This window comes from Bombus vancouverensis, chromosome 7 (genome assembly GCF_051014615.1).
Source record: "Bombus vancouverensis nearcticus chromosome 7, iyBomVanc1_principal, whole genome shotgun sequence".
In the NCBI taxonomy this organism is placed as follows: domain Eukaryota; kingdom Metazoa; phylum Arthropoda; class Insecta; order Hymenoptera; family Apidae; genus Bombus; species Bombus vancouverensis.
The window spans coordinates 3,440,040-3,463,857 of record NC_134917.1 but is presented as its reverse complement, the minus strand read 5'-3'; the positions used below and the strand labels follow the sequence as shown (position 1 = coordinate 3,463,857).

Genomic DNA, 23,818 nt, shown 5'->3' with positions numbered 1-23,818 from the left:
CGCCTAGAATCGCCCCCTTTCCGCTTGTACCACCAGTTACCAACCACCCTGTATATTTATATATGCCACATTTGTATACATATACCTTTTTAATATCTTTCTGCGAATTAGGAACTACATGTTTTGCATTTATGGCAAAATTCTTACAATTTCTTTTACTTTTTATGTTGCGTCCTCCAAATCGCCAAACGTATAAAAAAAAAAGATTATTTTTCATATTCCACAGAGTAAACTTCCACTTTGTGTTTCTAGAGAACCAGTTCCACTTTGTATTTCATGCCATATGTTTTTTAATGCAAACAAAAATTCTTCCGGCACCGCAATCTTCGTGCAAGGAAACTTCATCTCGTAACGAAGCACCATAGTCCATAAAACGAATCGCATTGAGAATTGCTTTTGAATAACGTCTTCGACCATCTTATGCACGAGCCCTTTGACTTAATCGTTGCTCCACTTAATAAACGACATTTGCGTCGGTAGGATGATAAAACTGCGCGCGAAACGGTGGCTGGCGATGCGATATTTCGCGTTGCGATCTTTCTTCCAGATGCATTAATCTGCTGCAACATCGAAATGGTTTCGCCAACGATTTATTTATCACGGACACCCTTTTATTGAAATTAAAAGCGATTTAAAAGAGAAGAGTAGCGACAGCCAGGGATCGATCGAGATATACGTACGTATCGAATTACCAGCGGATTATCGTCGTGCAGAGGGATCAACGCGTTGCCGTGGCGCACGATAATTATTTCTGCGTTAGCCATAATTATTGCCGGGGTGGTAATTAATTCCTGCCTGAGCGGCAATTAATTTATTGCGGCTTGATTAATTGCCGCATGCTCGCCGCCGAGAGACAGTTCGTTACTGCGTTGCTGGATCGCCCTTTTGGCTCCACTGCGAAATCGACCGACACTGCGACCCTTTCTTAAGAAGAATTCCTGGAGACATCCGGATCGTGCATTGCTTCCCTTTGTCTACGATTTTCGATCACATAATCGGAACGAGGTTAACGTTTCAAGTAAAAAGTTGATATTCCTGTAACTCTGAATTATACTAGTTATCTAAAATTATTGGGTTGGCAACTAAGTGATTCCGGATTTTGTCAATAGGTGGTCTTAGCACATTCTTTTGTTTTGAATACGTATTCAAAGCACCTAACCTATACTGCTTTCTTGTTGTGTGGAGTTCTGCCTTTAATTTAGTAAAAATTGTATCGATTAGTTATTTAGTTTCGTTTTTATCTGAATTTAAAAGTGGAAGACGCGCATTTCAGACATGTTTTATTGTATTATTTCCGAAAAGGCAAGAACGCATCGCAAGCACACATGAAGTTATGTGCCGTATATGGGAATGAAGTCTTGAAAGAAAGGCGGTGTCAAAATTGGTTTGCCAAATTTCGTTCTGGTGATTTTTCACTGAAAAATGCTCAACGATCTGGCCGTCCAGTTGAAGTTGATGAGACCCATATCAAGGCCATTATCGATTCAGATCGTCATAGCACAACGCGTGAGATTGCAGAGAAGCTCAATGTATCGCATACATGCATTGAAAAAAAATTAAAACAGCTTGGCTATGTCAAGAAACTCGATTTATGGGTCCCTCGTTCGCTTAAGGAAATTCATTCGACGCAACGCATTAGCATCTGCGATTCGCTTCTGAAACGCAACGAAATTGATCCATTTCTGAAACGACTGATTACTGGCGACCAAAAGTGGATAGTTTATAACAACGTTAATGGGAAAAGATCGTGGCTGATGCAAGATGAACCAGCCCAGACGACACCAAAAGCTGAGATTCACCAAGAAAAGATTATGCTGTCAGTTTGGTGGGATTATAAAGGAATTCTGTACTTTGAATTTTTACCAAGAAACCAAACGATTAATTCAAACGTGTACGTTGAACAACTCGCCAAACTGAGCGATGCAGTTGAAGAAAAACGGCCAAAATTGGCAAATAGTAAGGGTATTGTTTTCCAGCATTATAATGCAAAGCTCCACACATCTTTGGTCATTCGCCAAAAATTATTGGAACTTAGGTTGAGGTGTGTTATCATATCCACCATATAGCCTTGACTTTGCGCCTTCAGATTACCATGTATTTCGTTCCATGCAGAACTCCTTAAATGGCAAAATTTTTAATGACGCTGATGATATAAAATCACATTTAATTCAGTTTTTTGCTGGCAAAAGTCAGAAGTTTTATGAACATGGAATTGTGACACTGCCTGAAAGATGCCAAAAGTTCATCGACAAAAACGGACAATACCTAATTGAATAAAGTTATATTTGTAAGCAAAAATTTTGAATTTTCCTTCTTATTTAAAACACGCAATCACTTTGTTACCAACCCAATATTAACGAAAATTTTGGTTGTAGCAAATGGCTTCATAATTTGAACAGAAACTTGATGCTAAAAATTTACTATTCCAGAAAGTTTGAAATGTTCAATGTTGTTCTAAAATTGAACTAAAATTTTTGGTAGTAATCGATGTTTCCTTAATTTTCAATTATCAATGTTAGAATTCTCGATTTCACTGTTGATAAAACAGGATAACAGGATATGATATACATTTGGAATGTCCAATGTATTTATATTTTCTTCGTTCGATGTTATATTTCTTTGCTTCGTATCTTTCAGTTTTATGATATTTATGTGTACATCTATCTCGTAATGATTATCTTATATGCGAAGATATGTTTTTCTATAAACTAAAACTGGCCACATAGGATAGTCATAAAAATCCTCTATAGAGAAAGGATCTTATTAATTGCCTGGGTCCCAGAGCTATTTGAAAGGTTTCCCTCTGTCGAACAAAAATGCAGTCATCGATAATGCGCTAGCCTGAACGAGACCAACGAACTATCGTATATTTCTTGCGTTATCGAGGGAGGATCGAGCGACAAATGGCGGTGCCAGTCCATTCTGCAGGTGAGATATTGCGTAGATTTTCACTTTTCACCATGAACCGGCCATTTGCGGCGATCTTTGAGTGTGCTCGAAGAAACGAAAGCACCGGCTGCATCTCGATGAAGGATATGCTGTTTGGAAAATACGATTCGTTCCGTGCCGTGACCATTGTAATCCTGGGACACGTCGAATTTTTCAAAATCAACCAGGTAGAAGTCCTCTTTTCGTCACGCTGGTTTTTCGCTCCATCGGTGGTGGACTAATTCCTGGAAAAGCGGTATTTGTATAAAATCGTCCAGATTCATTCTCTTTAACCGATCCTTTGCGATACGTGAGCCATCTGATTTACCGTTGACAGAAATTATTTTCGACTTCTTGGTTTCCAAAATTTCAGATATTTCATTGGTAATACCAACGTAAGAGGAAAATTTTGTGAAGGGGGTGTCCTGTATTAGAATGTTCTAAAACAGCGTTTTTTGTGATTTTTTTTGGAAGGGAAAGAAAGAAATGAAGTTATTGAATTTTGAGGTATGGTTATTATATTATTATAAATATTAATTATTATATATTATATATTATGTTATTATAAATTATTATAAATTATTATATATTTTTCTTCTGTGTGAACTAAATAACGGCAGAAAAAAACGTGAAATTAAAAATTTTGAATAAAAAAATCTTTAAAAAATTAAAAAAGTTTAAAAAAAATAAACTTTAAGGTGCTATAACAATTATTTAAATAAACTTTTCTCTGCCTTTGTTTAGTTTACCCAGAGGAAAAAATAATTTAATCCTTTTTTGGCTTTTTGTTTCAGTCAAGAATTACGAGATGTATTTTTTCCGCCGATTGAAAACTGTTATAAATTTTTCTTTTACTTTAAAAAAACTTTTTTGTATTCGTTAAATATATACAAAACCATGCCTCAAAATTCAATAACTTCATTTCTTTCTTTCCCTTCTAAAAAAAATCACAAAAGAACGCTGTTTTGGAACATTCTAATTCAGGACACCCTCTGAATGGAGAAGCTCATAATTACAGACATGTATACTTGTAATAATATCTAATATTGTCGTAATAATATCACTCGTGGTATAATACTATCATAGCAATAATATAAATAGAAAATTTCATAATAGGACTGACAATATAATAATATTTTCATAATAACATTATTCGTGAATAAACAATTGTACGAGTCGATGAAGTTTATTTAAAAAGACAATAAATACTCCTGCTACAGTTTATTGGAAACCTTGATACACTCGAGCTTAATTATAAATATTATGGATCATACACTGCTATATTTACAAGTAATTCGATCGAGAAGGTGGATTCTGTTTGCTGTCGATTGTAAATGGGCGGGGGGGGGGGGGGGAGGGCAGTATATCCGAAGAACGTGTAGAAAAAAATGTTTCCGGAACGACCAGGAGGGGAAATTAATATTTCACAGATTGACGAATTCAGGATGCTTCCGCGAAGTTTCGCAATAAATTATCAAGACGAGAGCTGAGCTACGTTTCTTTGGCTCCCCCGATACACGCGCGGGGACATCTCGTATGATGCAAAATATTATTTAATCCTCGCTGGCTGTTCTCTGGCTTCTGGCAATTCTTTAATGCTCCTGCCTCTCGAGAATTGAAGAAATTAAGAGAAAAATACAAAACAAGAAAATACGAAGAATAGCATGAAAAAAAAAAAAAAAAAAGAAAGTCCAGACACACTTGGACACTGAGTATATATCATTATGCATATAAAGTATAAACCTAAATATTGTAACTGTTTATTGCATAGCGATGTTTATATCATACGAAAATGCATCGTTCGCAAACATTCAGAAACTTCGACTATAAAACGTGTTGTTATATCTCTGAGATACAGCTAGATCTGAAATATGATAGATATAGTAGTGTTCGCATAAATTCCGATACACTAGACGTCTCGTTGTATCCTCTAATAAACAATTCTTACAAAGGAGATAATGACCTTAACCCTGCTGCGATTTTCGAATTTTTATATTACAACCTTTTTCACGCTTCAGCAAACAAATTTTTAAAATGTTCAATAAGGAATTGTGTCTACCATTAAAGTCTCTTCAGTATTTTGTTCAATCATATTGCAGTACAATTAGATGAGAAATAATCGAAAAGATGTAGCAGGGTTAATCCAAAAACACTTTCACACACGCCTGAAAAAGAAGTACATCTAACGAGAACGAGCGAAAAAGGTATAATATTTATGGTTTACCCTTGCTATATCTATTTACCGTCTTTGTCAATGGTAAGATGGTGACCTTACCGCTTGAACATAAGCGAAACAATTCTTCCAATAATCTAAAATATAAGAGAACACTACTATAATGTTATCTATGAGAGGATGATTTGAAATTGTAAAAAAGTGCACTGAAACGTGTAATGCACGTAGTTCTAAATTTTTGTATAAGTACGGTAACACGCATATAAAGTATGATCAATTATTTGTTCAGCTGTAGCTCGAGACCTCGATGATTTTTATGTTCCTGAATATGGCGAGTAATGCTATTAGGCATACTTAAAGTACTGAATCTCATTAAACGGTATTAAACGACTGTATATCTAGTCATTCGTTTTGATCTCGTATAGTAACGTCCGCGCGGCCGAGAAAGATTGTAATAAAATATTTTTCTCAATCGCGCGTTCGATACGGAGAACGTGGCAAAATCCTCGACTTCTAAATTCGCCTTTGATCGTTGTTATCTACGGACGGCAACTCACTTGTACGTAAAATAAACGAAAAAATTACAATTGAAAAAAGATAAAAGGAAACAGCGTTTACGTAAAAAGAAAGCGCGAGTTCAATCGTCCACGATCTACTGGACTACGTTTCGCTTGTTATCGACGGTTAATTAGTTATTAAACAAACAAAAAGGAAGTAGAAATTTAAGCCTAATCGTATTTATCACAATATATATTCTTTGACTTTTCTAATTTCATTTTCTAGCTATTCGTCTAAGTATCTCACGCTTTACCGAAATATACAATTTTTAGCTACATTTGTATCGCTTGTGTCTCGCAATTTGTATTCTCGACCGTCGATTGAAAATACCTTTTTTATCGATCGAGCTTGTGTTCAGCTTTATTACCGATCGCGTCGCTTCTTACAAACGCGATGATCGTCCTCGCCTTATTACCGACAGAGAATGTTTCCTCGGTGAATCTCTCGATACGCTTGTACCGATGGAGTTGCCACGAAGAAGAAGGAAAAGAGAAGAACTTCGCTTGTACGTCCAAAGAGGCCGCGTTTAGTTGATCCTACCCTTGTGGGTCATGTAACTTATGCTATCAGATAGAAGTTTTTCCCTAGCCTGTCTTCGAATTCTCGAACACATCGCTAATATCGTCCCTGCCATTAAACAAAGGAAGCCACAACCGATTCCTATGATCGTACTAAGAACAGTTGATCTAAGGCACACTCTGTCGTTCGTGGATTCACTAGGTCCTGCAAAAAAAAGCATCAATAATCAGTATATATAAACAAATAAAAATGTTAATATTCATAATCATACAAATTCTGTTTAAACGATGACTCGGATAACAGATTAAATATTTTAAGGTCGAATCATTTACTGAAATTACCACTTCGGAAAGCTGTAGTGGAATTCTGGAAGAATTCCGTATCTGCCTCGCCTTCCTGTAGAACACGCAACGATTGGAACAGATTGACGTTCTCTGACAAACTCGTCGCTGGCGTCGACGGGCCACCAATTTCTGGCAAAGAACGTTTAGCCACATTCTTGGCGTTCCTCCAATGACACGGTTGACTCTGTACAATCACGAATAATTCATATAACAACAGGCATATAAATTCACATCAAGACTTTTAACAAAACGATCTATTGTATGACAATTGGCTAAGAATTTATTCTCATTCGTTTCCTACATACTGGACATCTTCCGTGACACATTCTGACGTCGCACTCGATGTATAGAGCAGGTGAGCCAGTGAACCTGAACGTCTTCATGTAGGCGAAAACTTGAGTCTCGAAGAGACCACTCTCTGACCAGGATCCGCGAAATCTACTGATCAATTTATCATCCACCGGGCACCCGTATTGATCAATCAGCTGAATCCTTTTATTTCCACCGTTGTGGGCGTAACAGTCGTTCACGACGATGTCGAAACCATCTGTGAAAATAAAAATATTCATTTTAGATGTCCATCCTAATATAGATTCGAATCTCTTTTATTAAATTTTACAGTAGAGTTCGATCTCTATTTATTAGAGTTACATTTTAATTAAGTCGACCAAACACCTGCAAGTAGAATCTATTTGAAACTAATACTTGAATGAGAAATTACAAAATTCCTATTGTAACGATGTTTCAAAAAATTAAAGTCAATAAAATAAATATGTCGTATACAGTGAACAGTGGTATCGACCACACCTATGCTGTCGATAAAACAGGAAAGGCCTTATTGATGAAAATATGTGATATTTAGATTTTTGTTTATCCAGACAAATATTTGCTTTTTTAATAACTATTACATATTCCTGAAGTTTCATATCAACGTTCTGAACCAACCTAATGAACTTAAATAGCCTGAGTATATCGATTCTACTTAGAATTCTAGTATCTTGGAATATTTAAACTACCGACTTATCGTTGTCAATTATTGACAACTTGGAATCGCGACTCGTTATCGATTTCTCGAACGAGGAAACCCTACTCTAATTTTAGTTTCTCGAAGGGAAACTGTGTACATAATAGAGGTCCTGGGTATCCCGTTGACCAGTGGAATAACACCAGGCAGATGTTATGTAGCGCCACGTGATTAGCACTAGAACTACCACACCAGATAAATTGACTGCTTTTACAATTTTATTTTAAAATTCCTACTTTATGTTATATTTTTTTCCGCAAAGATATAATGACTTTCGCAACGATAACTAAAGGAATAATATAATGAATTTTATCTTGTTCTTTATGTATTCAACCTCAAAATAATTTTGTATCACTGCTACTTATACCAATGCCAGTTAAAATGACTGGTACTTGTCAAAGCGTGAAAGGATCCTGCCAATTAACCAGTTTCCTCGTTTTCTACAACTTGCCACACGTTTTTTAAATTTTTACTGTATATCATTCGATATGATGATATTAGTTATGAGAAAAATTCCGAGTCGATCGCTAGATTACTAGATGCTAGTTAGATTAGTTAGTCTAGTTCTACAATTTTATAAATGTGTCAAGCCTCGTTTAGGGATTATGGTCCCAGATGGATTAATAATACCAAAAATGTACTACATAACATGGAATTCCTTGCGTAAGAAAGTAATAAATCAATAAATATAAAAATATTCTATTATCACGTATTTTTTAAAGACCAGTCATTGTGACTGCTTTTTGGTAGAAATAATTTCCTGTTAACTATCGGTAGTTCTAGTATTAGACACGTCGATCGTATGGAATCGATGTAAGAGTAGCGTAACGCGAAAATGCATGTCCGCTATATCGGCGTACCGTATTTGCTGCGCATATAGATAATGAGAGTCAGAGGATCGCCGACACGGACTGGTCCAGCCACTCTAGTTCCAGTGGTCCCGTAACCGTATCTGATTTCCATGTAGCACTCTGGTGGCTGCAGGGTGAACACAACAGGATTCCCCGTCGCAACTCTGAAAGAAGATATCCGCGTTAGAGGCTTCTGCTGGGATCAACTTCCCGTTATCCATCAGTGGGACATCATACAGTACACGTTAAAAAATACACGGTAGTACAAATATATATATATATATATACAATAATTTTGAATTCTTTACTGTTATTATGGATGACTGATTGGCATGGCAAGTTGACAGATATTTAATAAGATGGTCGACATAGAGGAATTGGAAGGCGAAGCTTCTTCCAAACGTTGTAATCACATTCGCAAGTCGCTTTGAAGAGCTTAATTAAGGATCACTAATTGGTATTAGTAATTAAGGTATTTAGTAAGACACTTACTCGACGTCGAGGAATGGAAAGGTGACGGTTTTCCAGAAGTCATAACCGTATTCGCAAGTCACTTTGAAGTGTTCGTCGAACTCCTCTTCGATCAGCGGGTTGTACTGCACTGTGACCGTGTTCCACATCAAGTTTTTCTGCAATGGAAAGAAATCGAGCGTTGTAAATCGCGAGGAGAAAATCACAGTGAGTGGGCCATTTAGACGAAATATCGATCATCGATCAATTGGTTAAAGCGGTTTACAAAGAAATGCAAGCGCTAGATACTATGTATTAGTGGAGTTAACTGAGTGTGAAGAGCGAAGGAAAATTCTTTGAAGAGTCGACATTAAAATATTACTGGCGCTACTGTATTTTTCTAATATAAAATTAAATATGATATACTGTTGAAATTTTTCATGCAAAACAACTAACAATAGGAAAAGAAGAAATATAGGAAAAAAGGATGAAGAATGACAAAGAAAGGAAAGAGGGAAGTTGGGAAAGATATCAAATGGGAATGAAGGAAACAGTGAGAATAAAATGGGCACAGGCAGAGGAAATGAAATGAAGGCCAGATCGAAAAGGAAGAGAAAAGTGAAAGGGAAATTTCTGATCTGTATTTAATTATTCACTTTATATGTTCATTTGATATCTTTTCAACGACTCCATAAGTCTAGTTCGCTAATCTATAAACTACTTAAGAGTCAACAGAATATCGTCTTCATCCAAATTCTTTTCCTCCGTTTCGTTTGATCTCTTTCTGACCGCAACTCAGTAGGAACAGACACGATTTTAGTGCATCCTGTATAAACCATGTCGAGTTTAATAAATCACAGCAGAACGTAACAGAATTATTAGCATCGGCATTTATGATTCACGTCCGTTAAAGTTCTCTAACGGCACGGATGGTGCGTATATTAATATACATGTCGAGTCTCGTGGGACGTTAAACATTCAGACGACGGTGGATGATCGCGAGATAAAAGATAAAACGGGCCAAGTCGATTCTTTTATTTTTTTTTTTTTTTTCGTCCACGTTAATCATTATTATTCCTTGTCAAAAGGGGCAAGTGGTCACGCTGTGATTATAACGAATCACACCATCTATCTTTCGTCACACTATTATACAGTACTGTGCAAAAGTCTTAAATCATCTGTGTTACTCGTTTTACAATGGCAATTAAATATGTAGACCCGCTGGAAAGTCTTAGGATACATCTTTAATAAAACCGTAGTGTTTGATATAGATTACGTATAACAATATTAAGATATTTTGTTCATGCCACTGGCTACTTGTGCTTTCTTCTGATGCACAATTTCTTTTTTCAGTTATAATACACAGAGCCCTGGTTTAATTCTAATGCAGTCGTTTACAGCAGGTCTTCTTAACAAATAGCGTCATCTATTTGTTCGTTACTAGAAGTGAAACATTCTCATTTAATACATGGACTAAGACTTTTGTACGTTACAGTATACACGCATGCTCTCTTTACGTACCGTAGGATTTTTTCGGCTGTCCTGATGATGAGTGTTCTCGCCGAGGGTGCCGCAACGATTCAGCTGAATATAGAACTCGTAGTAGTCGCGGCCAGTTCCGTTCACGTACATGCAGTCCGGGTCATAGGAGTAGCCTTTAATTGAAATTGATCGTTCACTGTCAGCAATTTTCGTACACACACCCACGTTTACAAGTACATATTCATTAACACACTTACTGGGGTCATGTAAAACTCAATAACGAATCCAGATTACCAAACAAGACCATTTACAACAGATACAGTAAAAATATGATAATAAAGTTTGCTAATAAATTGAGAGCTGTAAGAAAAGGTCAAAGTCTTTTGTAGAACTGAATTAATATTAATAGGAAAATTATACGAGCTACAAGCTATGTACGTGTATTAACGCATTCTGTTCCATAACAGCATGTAACACGCTTGGCAACAAAGCAAATAAAATTGTGAAAATTACATGTGCTACAGTAACCTACATAAGTAACGTACATGAGATAGGATTGTAGACTCGAGCAATTTCCTCTATGTTTTATTCTTTTCATTCCTTCTATATATTGCCACACAGAAACTAGACTACGTCGGAGCTAATTGTTAAATTTCTGAATAATTGAAACACGCGTCGTGTAAGAGAAGTTTTCCTTTAGCTTTTAAAATCACGAATATGAAAGAACGATCGAGCAAAACTGGAACGATAATCATCTATACCCTGTTGGAATCGAGAGGAACGCTCAAAGAGAGCTGAATAGTGTGGAAGGAGGACGGTGACCAACAAGGACGAGCTATTTGCAGGTGCATCGCGTGCATCGTGCAAAGAGCAGGCAACGCGTTATGCTTCTTTCAAAATAACGGAAATGCACGGTTCGACTATGCTGGTCTGGATGGACTCGCCTTGGAAAAAAGGAAAATTTTCTCTCTTTCCATCTTCCTTTCTCTATCTCTGTTTGCTAGTGGCGAACTTCAGTGAGATCGTTTCACGATAATGTTTTGCCATTAGCTCGTCAGCATCGTAACAGTTCGAGCGTTGTGTCCGCAGAGATGATGATTGCGAACGGCAAAGTCGTGAGGTCGTACAACGCGGACGTGATAGTACGTCTTTTGATGCGGATCCTCGCAGCCACGTCCACGATTCATGTCGCGATGTTAATTTCCAAAGGGCTACTTACCCGCTGAGTAGAGCAACCCGGTGAAGGAACCGTTGAAACCGATCCGGATTTTCATGTAGTCGTCCTGACACTCCGCCTCGATATCTACAAATTTTTATTTTATTAATAAGAAATACTTTCACAATTTTTTTTTTGTTAGATGTTAGTTTTCTGTGAGTTGAGTGAGTTCTGTGTGATGAGTGTTTATACATAGTTTGTACATTTCTCTTAGTAATGTTATAAAATAAAGATATCTTTTGATTTTTATATGTGAAGCACAATATTTATCGTGTTAACCATGTTCATACTAATCTTTTTCTCATTATTCTCAGCATTTTGAAAAAACATGATCGACATTTAACTCTGAAGGAATCAAACAATTAACTTTGTCAGGATTGAGTTGTCAGTTTGGTGTTTGCATATTCCATATGCCGATGATTAATGACTAATAATGTTCAACTTTAAATGTAAAACTCAAATTTACATAAAATACTTAACACTTTGACTGCCATGCCACGCTCAGGACGCCACAGTGTTTTAACACAGTGCACCGTTAGATGCAAGATTTCTTCTCTTTTTTTTTTATTGATGTTCTAATAAAACTGTTTAATTGTTCAATGGGCAACTTTTTATTTCAAAGTATCTTCTATTTATCGGTTATATTCAAAATGCCCTAACTGTCAATCTTCATTCAATTTTTACAATTGTAAGAAGTTGAATGTCGTCAATGACCATTGTGGCATCACAGGTAACCGTGGCGGGTCATATACCTACAGGGTGGTTGGTAACTGGTGGTACAAGTGGAAAGGGGGTGATTCTACGCGAAAAAAGAAGTCGAAAATATAAAATAAAAATTCTTTTTTTAATTTTTTTTTTTAATTTTTCTATCGGGACAACGATCTACAGTGAGATCCGTTATAACGAGACGTGATAAAGTGGACGCGTACCGAGCGAAAATTCAAAGTCGATTTTCTCGAAAACAAAGCCCCAAACGAAAAATTTTTATTCTATATTTTCGAATTCTTTTTTCGCGCAAAATCACCCCCTTTCCGCTTGTACCACCAGTTACCAACCACCCTGTATATCACGAGGAGAGAGTAGCTCGAAGAAAAAATTCTTCTTCCATTTGAAATAAAAATTCTCAAGTAAAACGTATTTCTGTTTCATTTCTTCACTTCTTATTATCCAATGTAAGAGCAGCATAACGTAATAAAAGTAGGGCAGAAGTACTATGAAGTTGTCTTCAGCGTCCATTTTTGATAATGTCATAGGTATTTAAAAAAATGTTCGTTAATAGAAAGTACATTTATTGGCCTTTGATAAATATATATCATAAACTTGTCAATAGTAATGGAAAATACCAAAATTTTAGAGTTTTAAACAAGTTGGAAATGTCCCTTTTACGACTAGGTAATTTTGAACGGGACATTGTACGGTATGAAGAACGCACATGAATGAAAATAATCTTATCAAGTATTACAATTATAATTCTAAACCTTGGTATTGTAAAATAAAGCTTCTTAAATTATAAAGTAAAAATTGTTATAAAATTTGTGTCTTACAAACTAAGTTCAACGTAAGAACACCCTCGAGTTGTAAATATGAGTACGAATATACGAAATGTACAAAACATTTAAGTAATAAAATAAAAATAGTCCTATTCAAGACTCGTTATGTTATTTCATTCAAGACTATAAATAAACATATTATAAAATAATCCGAAAGCAAAGAAAATAATCAATCAAGCTTACCTCCTAAATGTTCACGTTTCAATCGAATATAGGCATTTTTAAAAACATAATATTTAGTATGTAACATTATATAAATAAAAATATATTTACAAAACGACACAGGAAATCAAAGAAAATTTTATTTTTACATCCGAGAAACATTAACCGCGGGCTACTATTTTGTTGCGAGTGCGACCGCAGTGAAATTTAAATCAAATAACTAGATACTAGTGTCGGCATAAAGAGAAAAATAATTTGTATACGTAATGAGTTTAGAATTTTGACAATATGACTTATCTTCCAAACCAGCTGGCTGCTGAAGCGAGCAAAGCTCCCATAGAAAGAAGACCAAAAAGAAAACACCGTACTGACCTCACTAAAGAAATAAAATAGCCAAACTCGAAGATGGTATCCCGCTGGGGTTAGCCATCCACATTAAGCCAGCTCAAAGTGCAGGAAATATCGGAGATTAAGAGATAAGCAATTTCTAAATTCTTCGTTTTATCACACTGTCGAAGGGCTAATAGCGGAATATGTAGCACACATACATCCCCCTCAAATTCTCCCACGTTTTTCCCAAAGTCACGTATCGTACTTTCCAAACGAGCGTCAATTTCCACGATGACGAACGAGTCATCAACACCCGCCTGCTTTTACGATCGGAAGCTTCGATAAAACGGTTCCAACGAGGCAGCGAACCTAAGAGAAGTCACGATGCCGAAACGTTGGTGTTTCGTGTCGAAACGGTCGGAAAATCGGGGGCCATCCGGTGGGCGGAAAGCGGCGGAAAACCGGCCGCCGATGACGAGTGAAAGTAAACCGGCGAAGCCCCTTTATAGGTGCTCTTCGTGGTAAGGAGCCGTTTCCATCGTAAAACGACGTAATCCAGCGGGAGTGTGGAAGATGAACGGCGTTAGATGGAGGCTGAAGATAGTCACACTCGAGGTAATCCTCGATGATACAACGTTTCGTCGAGAGAACGTTTCCCGCCCGTTTTCTTTTTCTCTCTTCTTCCTTTCTTTTCTTTCTTTTTTTATTCTTCAGTGTGACTGTGTAGGTAGGTGCGCGTGCTGCCAGTGCAGCACGCGTACACCATTTTCGACCGGTATGCACACTTATTAGAATTGCGGATAAGTAAAGTGCTTTGTGTTCAGAGGCCGGCAAAACGTCCGAGAGTAAACAATGGAAGCGGTTACGCAACTCTGATATACTCGCGCTCGAGTACGCGAGGAGAAGTATAGTAGTATCTCGGTGTCACGACGAACATTCTTCACTCGCGATTTCGCCCGTGACTCCTTTCGTCGTTGGTTTACCTCTTTGTATCTATGCACGAGATACGATACGACTCGATGGTATGTGAATAATTGTATATTTTATCTGGATTTTGAGTTATATTAAGTCGTTGCATAACAATATCTTATTATTAGGTTGTCCGAAAAGTTTCTTTCGTTTCATCGGGTGATGATGGATGAACAACAATTTCTGTTTTATATTGTTTTATTGAATTAGGTATGATCCATTTCGTTATTATTATGTTCGTGCATAATTCAATAAACTATTATTATTATTTCCTTATAAAACGAAAGAAACTTTTCAGACAACCTAATACGTAACAATGTTGTTCGAAAATTGAAATCTTCCTAACTTAATCTCATTTTCGTTCGAACCAGGGACTCTACATATTTTCTGTAAACGTAAATAAAAGATAAATAATCCTCTTCCAATTCCACTAAATATAACGCGCAATATCTCACTCTGAAGAACAGCGAAACATTGCCAACAATCTATTAATCATCCAACTTCTAATCATAGTAACATTTAACTATCTAGCTTTTAACCGTAAGGACATCGTTCATTTTCAACAGCGAAATCGTTTGTACGCGCACGATGACGAGATTACGAGTTTCAAAAATAAGAAGCGCGATGGTTCATTTACGTGAAAGACGCTGCATCAACGACGACGAAGAGCAGAAGAAAGAAGAGAAAATGGAGACCCGAGGTCGTAGAAACGAGCGTGCACAGGAGGATACATTAAAGCTAATGGGCCTTCTTTCGCGTAATCGACGATACCGCGGGTGGCCGCCGTGTTTCCCGCAGAGAGAACCTTTATGACTTCATCGAGACTAAGCCGGTCTCCATTGGAGAACGTGCACAGCTCATCATCGATAAGCATGCTCTAAGACGAGTCGTCTAATTCGGGAACCTGTCATGTCGTTCTTTAACGATTCGTATCAATTTACCTCTTGATTAAGCCAGCCTTCGTCCGTGCAGCCTTAACCTTCCAGCAATTACGAGTCGTGTTTCGTTCGAATCTGGACAGCGTAAATCTCGGAAATTACAATGGAGACTGGACGAGCAACGCCTTCGAGACGAATTTATTGGAGGATAGCGTCTCGCGATCCGCAATTTCGCGAATTACAGACCTTCACGGGTCACGTCCACCAGATAAGATCAAGTTCTTTTTCCTTAGGTTGGTGCATAAAAGATGTTTTTTCAAGTCGCACACTGCATTTAATCGAAGTAATTTCCACGTTAGTCGTTTAATCGATCAACAATTTCTATCTTAAACGATGATACTTATCCTAGACTTGTCAGAAATTCACGATAGACGACACTTTTTCAAATCCATCAAATATCATACAATGTACAACATATGTGTCGACTTTCAAAAACGCTCCAAACATTCCAAATAACCAAATATCGTCTAAGAATGTGTATCTTTCTCCTATATGTCGGAGATGTAGGGACATCGGGCCTTTTGGAATTTTAGGAAGATCCCCAATAATTTGGTCTAAACTATTTATTATAGCTGTACTTAAATAATAGAACTTAGGAGTAGTAGTCGTGATACGATCTGATTATGTTTGCCCGAGATTTGTGACGTGGGCTCGGGCTCGAGATGACACAACTGGTTGCCTAACGTAGCCACGGTCATGGGATGAACGTTTTTACCTAACAGAAGAAGTACCAATATCGAGGGACACACTGTATTAACAAACAAGCCCCGGGCAGGAGCAATGTCGACTCTACGCGGGTCTGCCTAGTAACGGTGCCTGGAATTTTGTTGATATCCCGGGTCAATATGCAAATTGACAAATGTGATCGTATCAGTCTTTTATTCTTGTGATCACCTTGCAGAGTTTTCACACAACGTCTTGTTAGCCAGTCAGAAAGATACCGAGTGTCACAGCTAACGTCACTTTGTGTTTCAAAATATATTCTATTGTACAAAGAGTTTTCCCCGTTGACCGTGGATTCGTTATTGAACCTAAGAACATTGTCTTTAACATCTAGAGTGTCTAATCACCACGTTTAATTGACAAACTCTGTTAAATCAATATTTGTACATATCATTGTAAATATAATCTTCATTGAACAACAACGATGGCTTGTCCTAATGAAAATACGTTACACGCCCCTAAGTCTAACGTCAACCCGACATATGAATTCTAAATGTAAATTTAGCGTTCCTATACCATTATTTCGGCTATTAAGATCCAAAATTCTCAACAACTAGTAATAGATTAATAAATTTTATTAGCAGATTCACACGTTATAGATTGTAGGTGATAGACTGCGATTGATTTTGTATTAATGAGAATTCTAAAGGTGAAAAAATACACGAGACGCGCTCATAAAAATATATAAAATTCTACTTCTTTGGTTGTATGTATATATAAGAAAACAAAATTCCATCTTTCATTTTTCGATTTATAATTCACGCTCGAATTTAAATCCCATCTCACGTTTCTCTACACCATTGCTGGTAATTTTGCAGCAAGTCTTGCGAATGCTAATTGCAATGATTACCGCGATGCGGCATTTCCATTAAATATCCCAGCATCAAACCACTCGAATATCACAAAATGTCATAATTAATGACATACACGGAAACCTCTGAAAGAACAACAGCGCTATCAAATTTGAAACGAATCGAATATCCAACACGATCCTTTCAGATATGTATGTATATCGAATTATGTACAAATTCTGCATCGACCAAACACAAACGAGTCTTTTATTCTTGTGATCACCTTGCAGAGTTCTCACACAACGTCTTGTCAGTCTGTCAGAGAGATACCGTGTGTCACAGCTAACGTCACTTAGAGTTTCAAAACATATTCAATTGCACAAAGAGTTTTCCCGTTGACCGTAGATTCGTTTGAACCTAAGAACATTGTCTTTCACATTAAGAGTGTCTAATTACCATTAAATTACTGTTAAATCAACACTTGTACATATAATTGTAAATATAAACTCCATTGAACAACAACGATGGCTTGTCCTAACGAAGATACGCAACGCGCCCCTAAGACTAACGCCAACCCGACAAACCCGACATATATATTACTATCCTTCGTGTATCAAACGGTTTATAACTAAATAAATGGAATTTATAGAGAAAGGAGACTCGAGAGCTATAGAGAGCTATAGAGAGCTATGGAGACGCGGATAATACCGATCGAGAGAGAAGTGAAGAGAAAGGAAATGAGTGGACGTGTCGAACGCAGTAGTGTCTCGGTGTCGGGAGTGCCGTACGAGTTTCCGACACCGTTTTAATTGCGTCCACTCTAACGGTAGCTGTTCGCCATAGCATCGCGTCGCGAATGCCAGATCGTCGAGAAAGCTGTGCACCAGCGACGATGCCGATGGATCGATCGATCAAACGCTTCCTAGCTACGTCCACCGCCACTCGGAAAAGTAGCAATAATAACGGATATCTGCGTGTGGTAACGGTCCTCGAGGGTGAAAGCGTTCTCTTTCTTATTGGAGATTCCTAGTTTCAGGATTTAGGTATTTAATTTAATCAAATGAAAGAGAATCGTGCAATAGCGTAGTTAGAAGTTTTTGTTTGGATATGCAAAAACTGCTATCCTTTTACAGTTGGGAAATGTGGTAAGTAAACTGATGGTAAAATGTTTCATAGTATTTGAAAATCACTTACGTTGAACTCGAGTAGTATTAGGTCTGTATCTCCTGTGTTCCCGATCCCAGGTCTCCGGATGCCTTTTCCAGTCCTCATCCCCAACCACTCCAGTTCCTCCACCTCCAGGTATTCCTTGTAGACCCTGAAGGGTCTGAAGAGCTTGAAGATTCGGGCTCAAGGGTCTTCCTTTTAGCGATGGTATTGGCACATACGCTGCTCCTTCTCCAACGTACACAACCTTCGTTCGAAAGGAACAAAATTAACTCGATTAACAAAGCTAAATTGAATTAAACCATTCGAAATCCATTTCCAACTAATAGACAGTCCAGTTACAGATTGCTCAATCTTTCCTTATATTTTTGAATTTCTAATAATTTTAAATTTCAGATGGTACTTTCCACAATACTATTATTTTTTTATTTTAACTAGATTGCGAATGTTTATGCATTTATGAAAAATTTAAATATACAGAAATATGTAAAATATATATATAATATGCAGAGGTATCTATAATATGAGTAATACATAATATAATTGAAATAATCCAGCTCTAAAAATTCTGTTCTTTTAGGCAGATATATTTGCAAAATTATGAATTTGCGTAAATATTCACAATCTATTAATAACAGAAGCACAATTTTTGTCACACGACGAACACGGTACGTCGACAAAAATCAATTTCAAATATCTTAACGTCATCACCGAAACTTACAAATTAATGAATAATGAATAAACAATGGTATACCAGGAATAACAAAATTGCCAAACCACACTATGGGAATCGCACAACAAACAGCAAAATAGACCCACACCATTCATAACAGAGATTTAATGCCTCTTTTACCGTTGATCCAGGTGCAATTTCCCACGTGGAAACGAGTGGTTACAAAGGAAAAGGGAAAACGACGAGATGAGAAGGAAAAGAACTGTACGATGGACGCGTGACTAACGCTTGGCAAGCTCGTTCCTCACGTGTTGTGTGAACGCCTTGAAACATCGGGTTCTTGTTCTTGTACGATTGCAATGCACGCGCGTCAGGATAATACTTGGTTTCGCTTGTCGCGTAACCCGTGACTTCCATTTGTTCCACCATCTCCAGCAATCTTCCTTCTCCTCTTCCTCGTTTTCTGTATCACTTGGTGCACGTGTCTTATGGATCTAACAGCGTGCACCAAAGTTAGCCGATAAATGTTTCAAGAGAAAAGTCGTGTTTATGTCGAAGATGGTTATTGCAGTTCGTAGTACGATGCTAATACTCGCTACTTTGCAACAAAGTTCTTAAACCAATGTTATACAACTTTCCTCAAATTGTGAATTTCTTTCGTAATAGCCACCTCCTCTCTTTTATATAGTTTAGATAGAGCTGCGTTTCATAAGGATAAGACTATCATAAATTTCCAATTCATATAACATGAGAAAATCTAACTATAAGTCTACAAAATTGAACAGTTATGAAAGTTCACTTAAGAAACTTATTGTGTTCTTAGTTTAATTTTCGTATAATAAAATATTCTGCTATTTTAGCGGCATAATTATGAAACAAGAATATAAATTCTTCCTCTTTAGCGAATACAATCAAACTTGATTTCAAACACCTTATCATTCAATATATAAAATACATTCTTATATATATTAAGTTAATATACAAAAATTAAAAGTTTTTAGGTGATTTTATGGTTATGAGACGCAGTGCAATGTACTTCCTTCCTAAAAATCTCAGTGTTATATCACGAATAGAATAATGTAACTATATTGAAATGAATGTGAAAAATCTTGAAAAATAATTATAACGATCTTTAAAAACCAATCCTCAAAAAATACTTTGCGATTCAGAGATTGGTAACCTGAATTATAAGGAATCGTGTAAACGAAGTCTATCTGTGACTGAATATCAGTTTTGTTTCTGATCTTCAGTTTTACGAGACTGTTTCGCCTTGCAAACGCGGCACGCAGAATCCAGAGGGGAGAAAGAACAATAAGAAGAGAAGCAGATTGCAACATGCACCGTAAACGAAAAAGAGCATAATTCTTGTGGAATAAGTCGTCTTACGGGATCTCTGGAATCCGTTGCAATTATCGAAACGACAATGAAAAGCCATTTTCACAGGACTTTTCAAAAAAGCCTCTCCCTTCCTTCCTCATCAACCTTTCAAACCCTACGCAAACTTTCGAGACTTTCCAACCTATCGAGATGTTCAAGATTTCTAAGACGATCAAGTTTTTTAAGAGTTTTAAATTTCGCATCGTGTTTGAAGCGATTGGAAATTTTTACTATAATGCAAATTCAATGCGAATTCATCACTAGTATTCTCTCTGAGCCGGATCAGCTAGGAGGCGGCACGTGGTTGGTGGTAAACGCCAGGCTACGCAAAAAGTACTGCAAATAGCCTCCATATGTCGGTACCAGTGGAAACAATCGTGTCGTTACACGCTCTTCTTCGCCGATCTCTCGCCTCTTTTTACCTCGTTTCTTCGTCTGCTACCAGCTCCAACAACGAGCTGAGATTCTTTCTCGGATTCCAGTTCGTGCGTTCTCCACCCGAATCAACTCTCCGCGCGAGCAACTTACACGCAGTATTCTCGTCATTTTCCTTTTCGTTCTCCTATTTGTACTATTTCTTGGGAGATTATAGCTTTCCATGGATTCCACTTTTCTGACATTTCTGGAACTTCTTCTGGAACTTGAGCGGCGTTTATGGGCCACTAGAATGGTTAACAGCATCGCTCCTTCGTGGTATCTTCTGTCTCTTCGCTTTATGGGAGCCGGAGGATACTTCGAAACGTCTTTAGAGGTATCGTTTTGAGAAACGCTCGCGAGGTAGAACGTGCAACGTGTTTGGCAACAGGCTTAGGTTAAAGTGCTCGGTTTCCACGGAAATGGATCGTTTAGATCTTCCTTTTCGGCTTTTAGGAAGCGCGCCTTTTCACTGCGGACGATCTCTTGTTCTTGTAAGAAATAGAATTTTGAGAGCTAAATAGCCTTTCACAAATTGTGATTTTGAAACGTCAGTGCTTGTGCTTAAAATATAGCTCATCCTAAGGATCAGAACTTTATTGAATTATCTCAATAAATTTTCTATCCTTTTCATTGTTAAATACAATTTTGAATCTTCAATCGTAGCAAATTTATCTAAATATCTATCATAATAAATTCAAAATAAATTCAATAAATTCAAATAAATAAATAGATGAGAATATTAGAAATATTTCTTCTGGAACTGGATATCTTGTGAAAAATATAAAATTGTAAGACTCGTATCATTTTGAAAATTGTAACTTTCCTGTTTTCTATGCTCCATGTCTATTTAAAATCGAAAGATCTATTTTCTCGAAATATCTTCCATTGTCTCTATAATTAAATATATTAATTCGCTACGTTCAATATAATATAAATATATTCTAAATCCTCTACATATTATAAGCTCGATATAACAAGAATACTTAGAATGCTTCTCCTAAAAGACGATGATCTTTTAAATTATGAGAAAAGTAAGAATTTGAGACTTAAAATTCCTCTTTAACAATATTGATTTTCTACATAATTTTTTATGTTTGATACTTAAGATCAAATCTGCATAGATATTTTATCTTCTTGAGATAGCTTCAGTCGTCTTCTTCGTTAGATATCATTGTGGATCGACTACGTGTCATAGTAAACTCGAAGTGACATCCATGGATAGCGTATTTTAAGACAAGATCTTTCTGCGGGCTGTTGTCGATGGTCTCTCGAGTCTCATCATGACACGAGCACTCATGCGATGATTAACGGTCGCGTGGTTAGAGCGACGAAACTCATTAGTCGAGCTATGATCGGTCAGATGAGAGCTAGGTGAACGTACCTATCGTATCTCGGAGATTGTCCCTGACCTACACCTGTTCATCAAGCAAACCTGATTATCTTATCGTTTAATGTTTCTTGCGAATTCCATGTGATCCGTAATTCCCGGTTTTAGCCAGAAGAATTCTCTTGTGGTTGTACTAAATTACAGAAAATACGTTCATCGGTGCTTTTTATAGTTTCTTCTGTTGTGATTTGTTTCGTTGATGCACAGGTATTTCGTTCACTGGATACTACAAGTAGGAAAAAATGTTGTTGATTATCGTTCGAAAAAACTGTCCAAGTTCGCAATGTGTAGATTCTTAGAAAATAATGATTTATCACTTCACAAAATGGAAAATAACCAGCCGTTTCTATAGAACCGCATGATCAGGGGGATTAACCTTCGGCGTACTAGTCAAACACGCGTCAATCGCTTATCTTCTCTCCTAGCGTACAAATAATCGATGCGGGAAATATATCGTCGCTCTGCTAAAAGAATGATATAAACAGTAAATTTAAACTTTTTAGGAAATCGGTTTAAAGCAGCAGATTATTAAAACAGAGAACATTTTTCAATCTTCTCTCCTTCGCAGTTGAGTTAATTTTTAACGTTAAGCAAAATCTTTAAATTTTGTACGTCTCTAATAAAAATTCTAAAGGATTATAATAGTTTTTTGTGTCAAATAATATAATTTTATTAGATAAGATGATGGTATCACCGTGCTAAAATATAGGGCAATTTGCAAATACACAAAATTAACTCTTCTAGTAAACCAAAGAATTTCTTTTTATTTGAATAAAAAAATTCTTAAGTTTCCTTATACAAGAACTACCAATGTTCTTAAAAAAACGGAGGTAAATTATGCCATAGACATCACCGGCGCAATTCAGGTGAAAATGATTCGATGAAGATGAAGAATTTGCAACGTGAATATGCATCATGGAACTGACGCTTCGTCGAATCAACTTCGACTTCGTAAAAATACTCACAGCATCGTGATCGCTGGCCTCATGCGTTAACGCTTCCCTGGTTTCATTGTGAAGCGAGTCGTCATCCTCGGGACCAGATCCACTTCCGGCCCAATAATCCTCGGTTGTCTCGTCCAACACCGAGTCTTCCGCGTTTCCATCGCCCTCTCCGTGCTCGTGATTCGTTGCCTTCAAAATTTACCTTTAACTTTAGTCTTCATAAAAGATTAAAATTTCAAATAGTCATTTTTGTGCTGATCTACCTGACATCGAAGCGTTGCCACTGTTAAAAGCCACACGATTGCGTATCTGGAACAAAAAGAAGACAACGTTTTTATTAGTTTAATAATATATTTTCAAAATTTTAGAATTTTACGCTCAAAATAATTATTTTCTCTTGTCTGAAAACAACTATTTTCTCTACCTGAAGAAGAAGATATTTCCAAAATGCTATAATTCTATAATATTTTGAATAACCATTTTAATTATTGTTTACACAATATTGAAGGCAATATAGATTAATGTACTACACATATTCCAATGTAAAGACATACAAATCAATTAAAGGCAAAATTAGAATTATGTACTCGGATACTTAGCAGTGCAATTCTCGTAGGCACCTTTTATTTATTCGATGACATAAGCAAATTAATAGTCTACAAGTTCTAATGCATTCTAATGACCAGTTTAGACGCATTCTAATAACTACTTTAAATGCTATGAATATATTTGAATAGGTATGCTAATTTCAAATACTGTCGCAAAGTTCTTTGGTTTCATTAACTTTTCTATTTCTTTTTACAGAAAGCTTTCTGCAGAAACAACAACAATTTTTTTATGTACTT

General features: G+C 36.7%; 2 protein-coding genes across 2 annotated transcripts in view; one reads left to right on the top strand and one right to left on the bottom strand.

Moving 5' to 3' along the window:
• Positions 1-1,325: 1,325 nt before the first annotated feature.
• LOC143302921 (histone-lysine N-methyltransferase SETMAR-like) lies at positions 1,326-2,066 on the top strand. The gene has a single exon (XM_076619991.1). It carries the CDS (start codon positions 1,326-1,328, stop codon positions 2,064-2,066), a length of 741 nt encoding a protein of 246 aa, XP_076476106.1.
• A 2,068-nt stretch (positions 2,067-4,134) lies between these two features.
• The window catches only part of LOC117164631 (uncharacterized), a 90,078-nt gene continuing 70,394 nt past the window's right edge, over positions 4,135-23,818 (bottom strand). Inside the window, exons 2-11 of the mRNA XM_076619829.1 lie at positions 23,237-23,282; positions 22,995-23,162; positions 18,203-18,422; positions 11,549-11,632; positions 10,369-10,502; positions 8,890-9,026; positions 8,407-8,561; positions 6,828-7,069; positions 6,520-6,706; positions 4,135-6,382 (exon numbers count right to left, since the gene is read on the bottom strand). Of these exons, the coding sequence (XP_076475944.1) occupies positions 6,186-6,382; positions 6,520-6,706; positions 6,828-7,069; positions 8,407-8,561; positions 8,890-9,026; positions 10,369-10,502; positions 11,549-11,632; positions 18,203-18,422; positions 22,995-23,162; positions 23,237-23,282 (1,570 nt within the window). The 3' untranslated portion in view covers positions 4,135-6,185. The remainder of the gene's footprint in view (positions 6,383-6,519; positions 6,707-6,827; positions 7,070-8,406; positions 8,562-8,889; positions 9,027-10,368; positions 10,503-11,548; positions 11,633-18,202; positions 18,423-22,994; positions 23,163-23,236; positions 23,283-23,818) is intronic.

Coding starts and splice junctions, on each gene's coding strand:
- LOC143302921 (XM_076619991.1), top strand. CDS start 1,326: ATGAAGTTATGTGCCGTATATGGGAATGAAGTCTTGAAAGAAAGGCGG.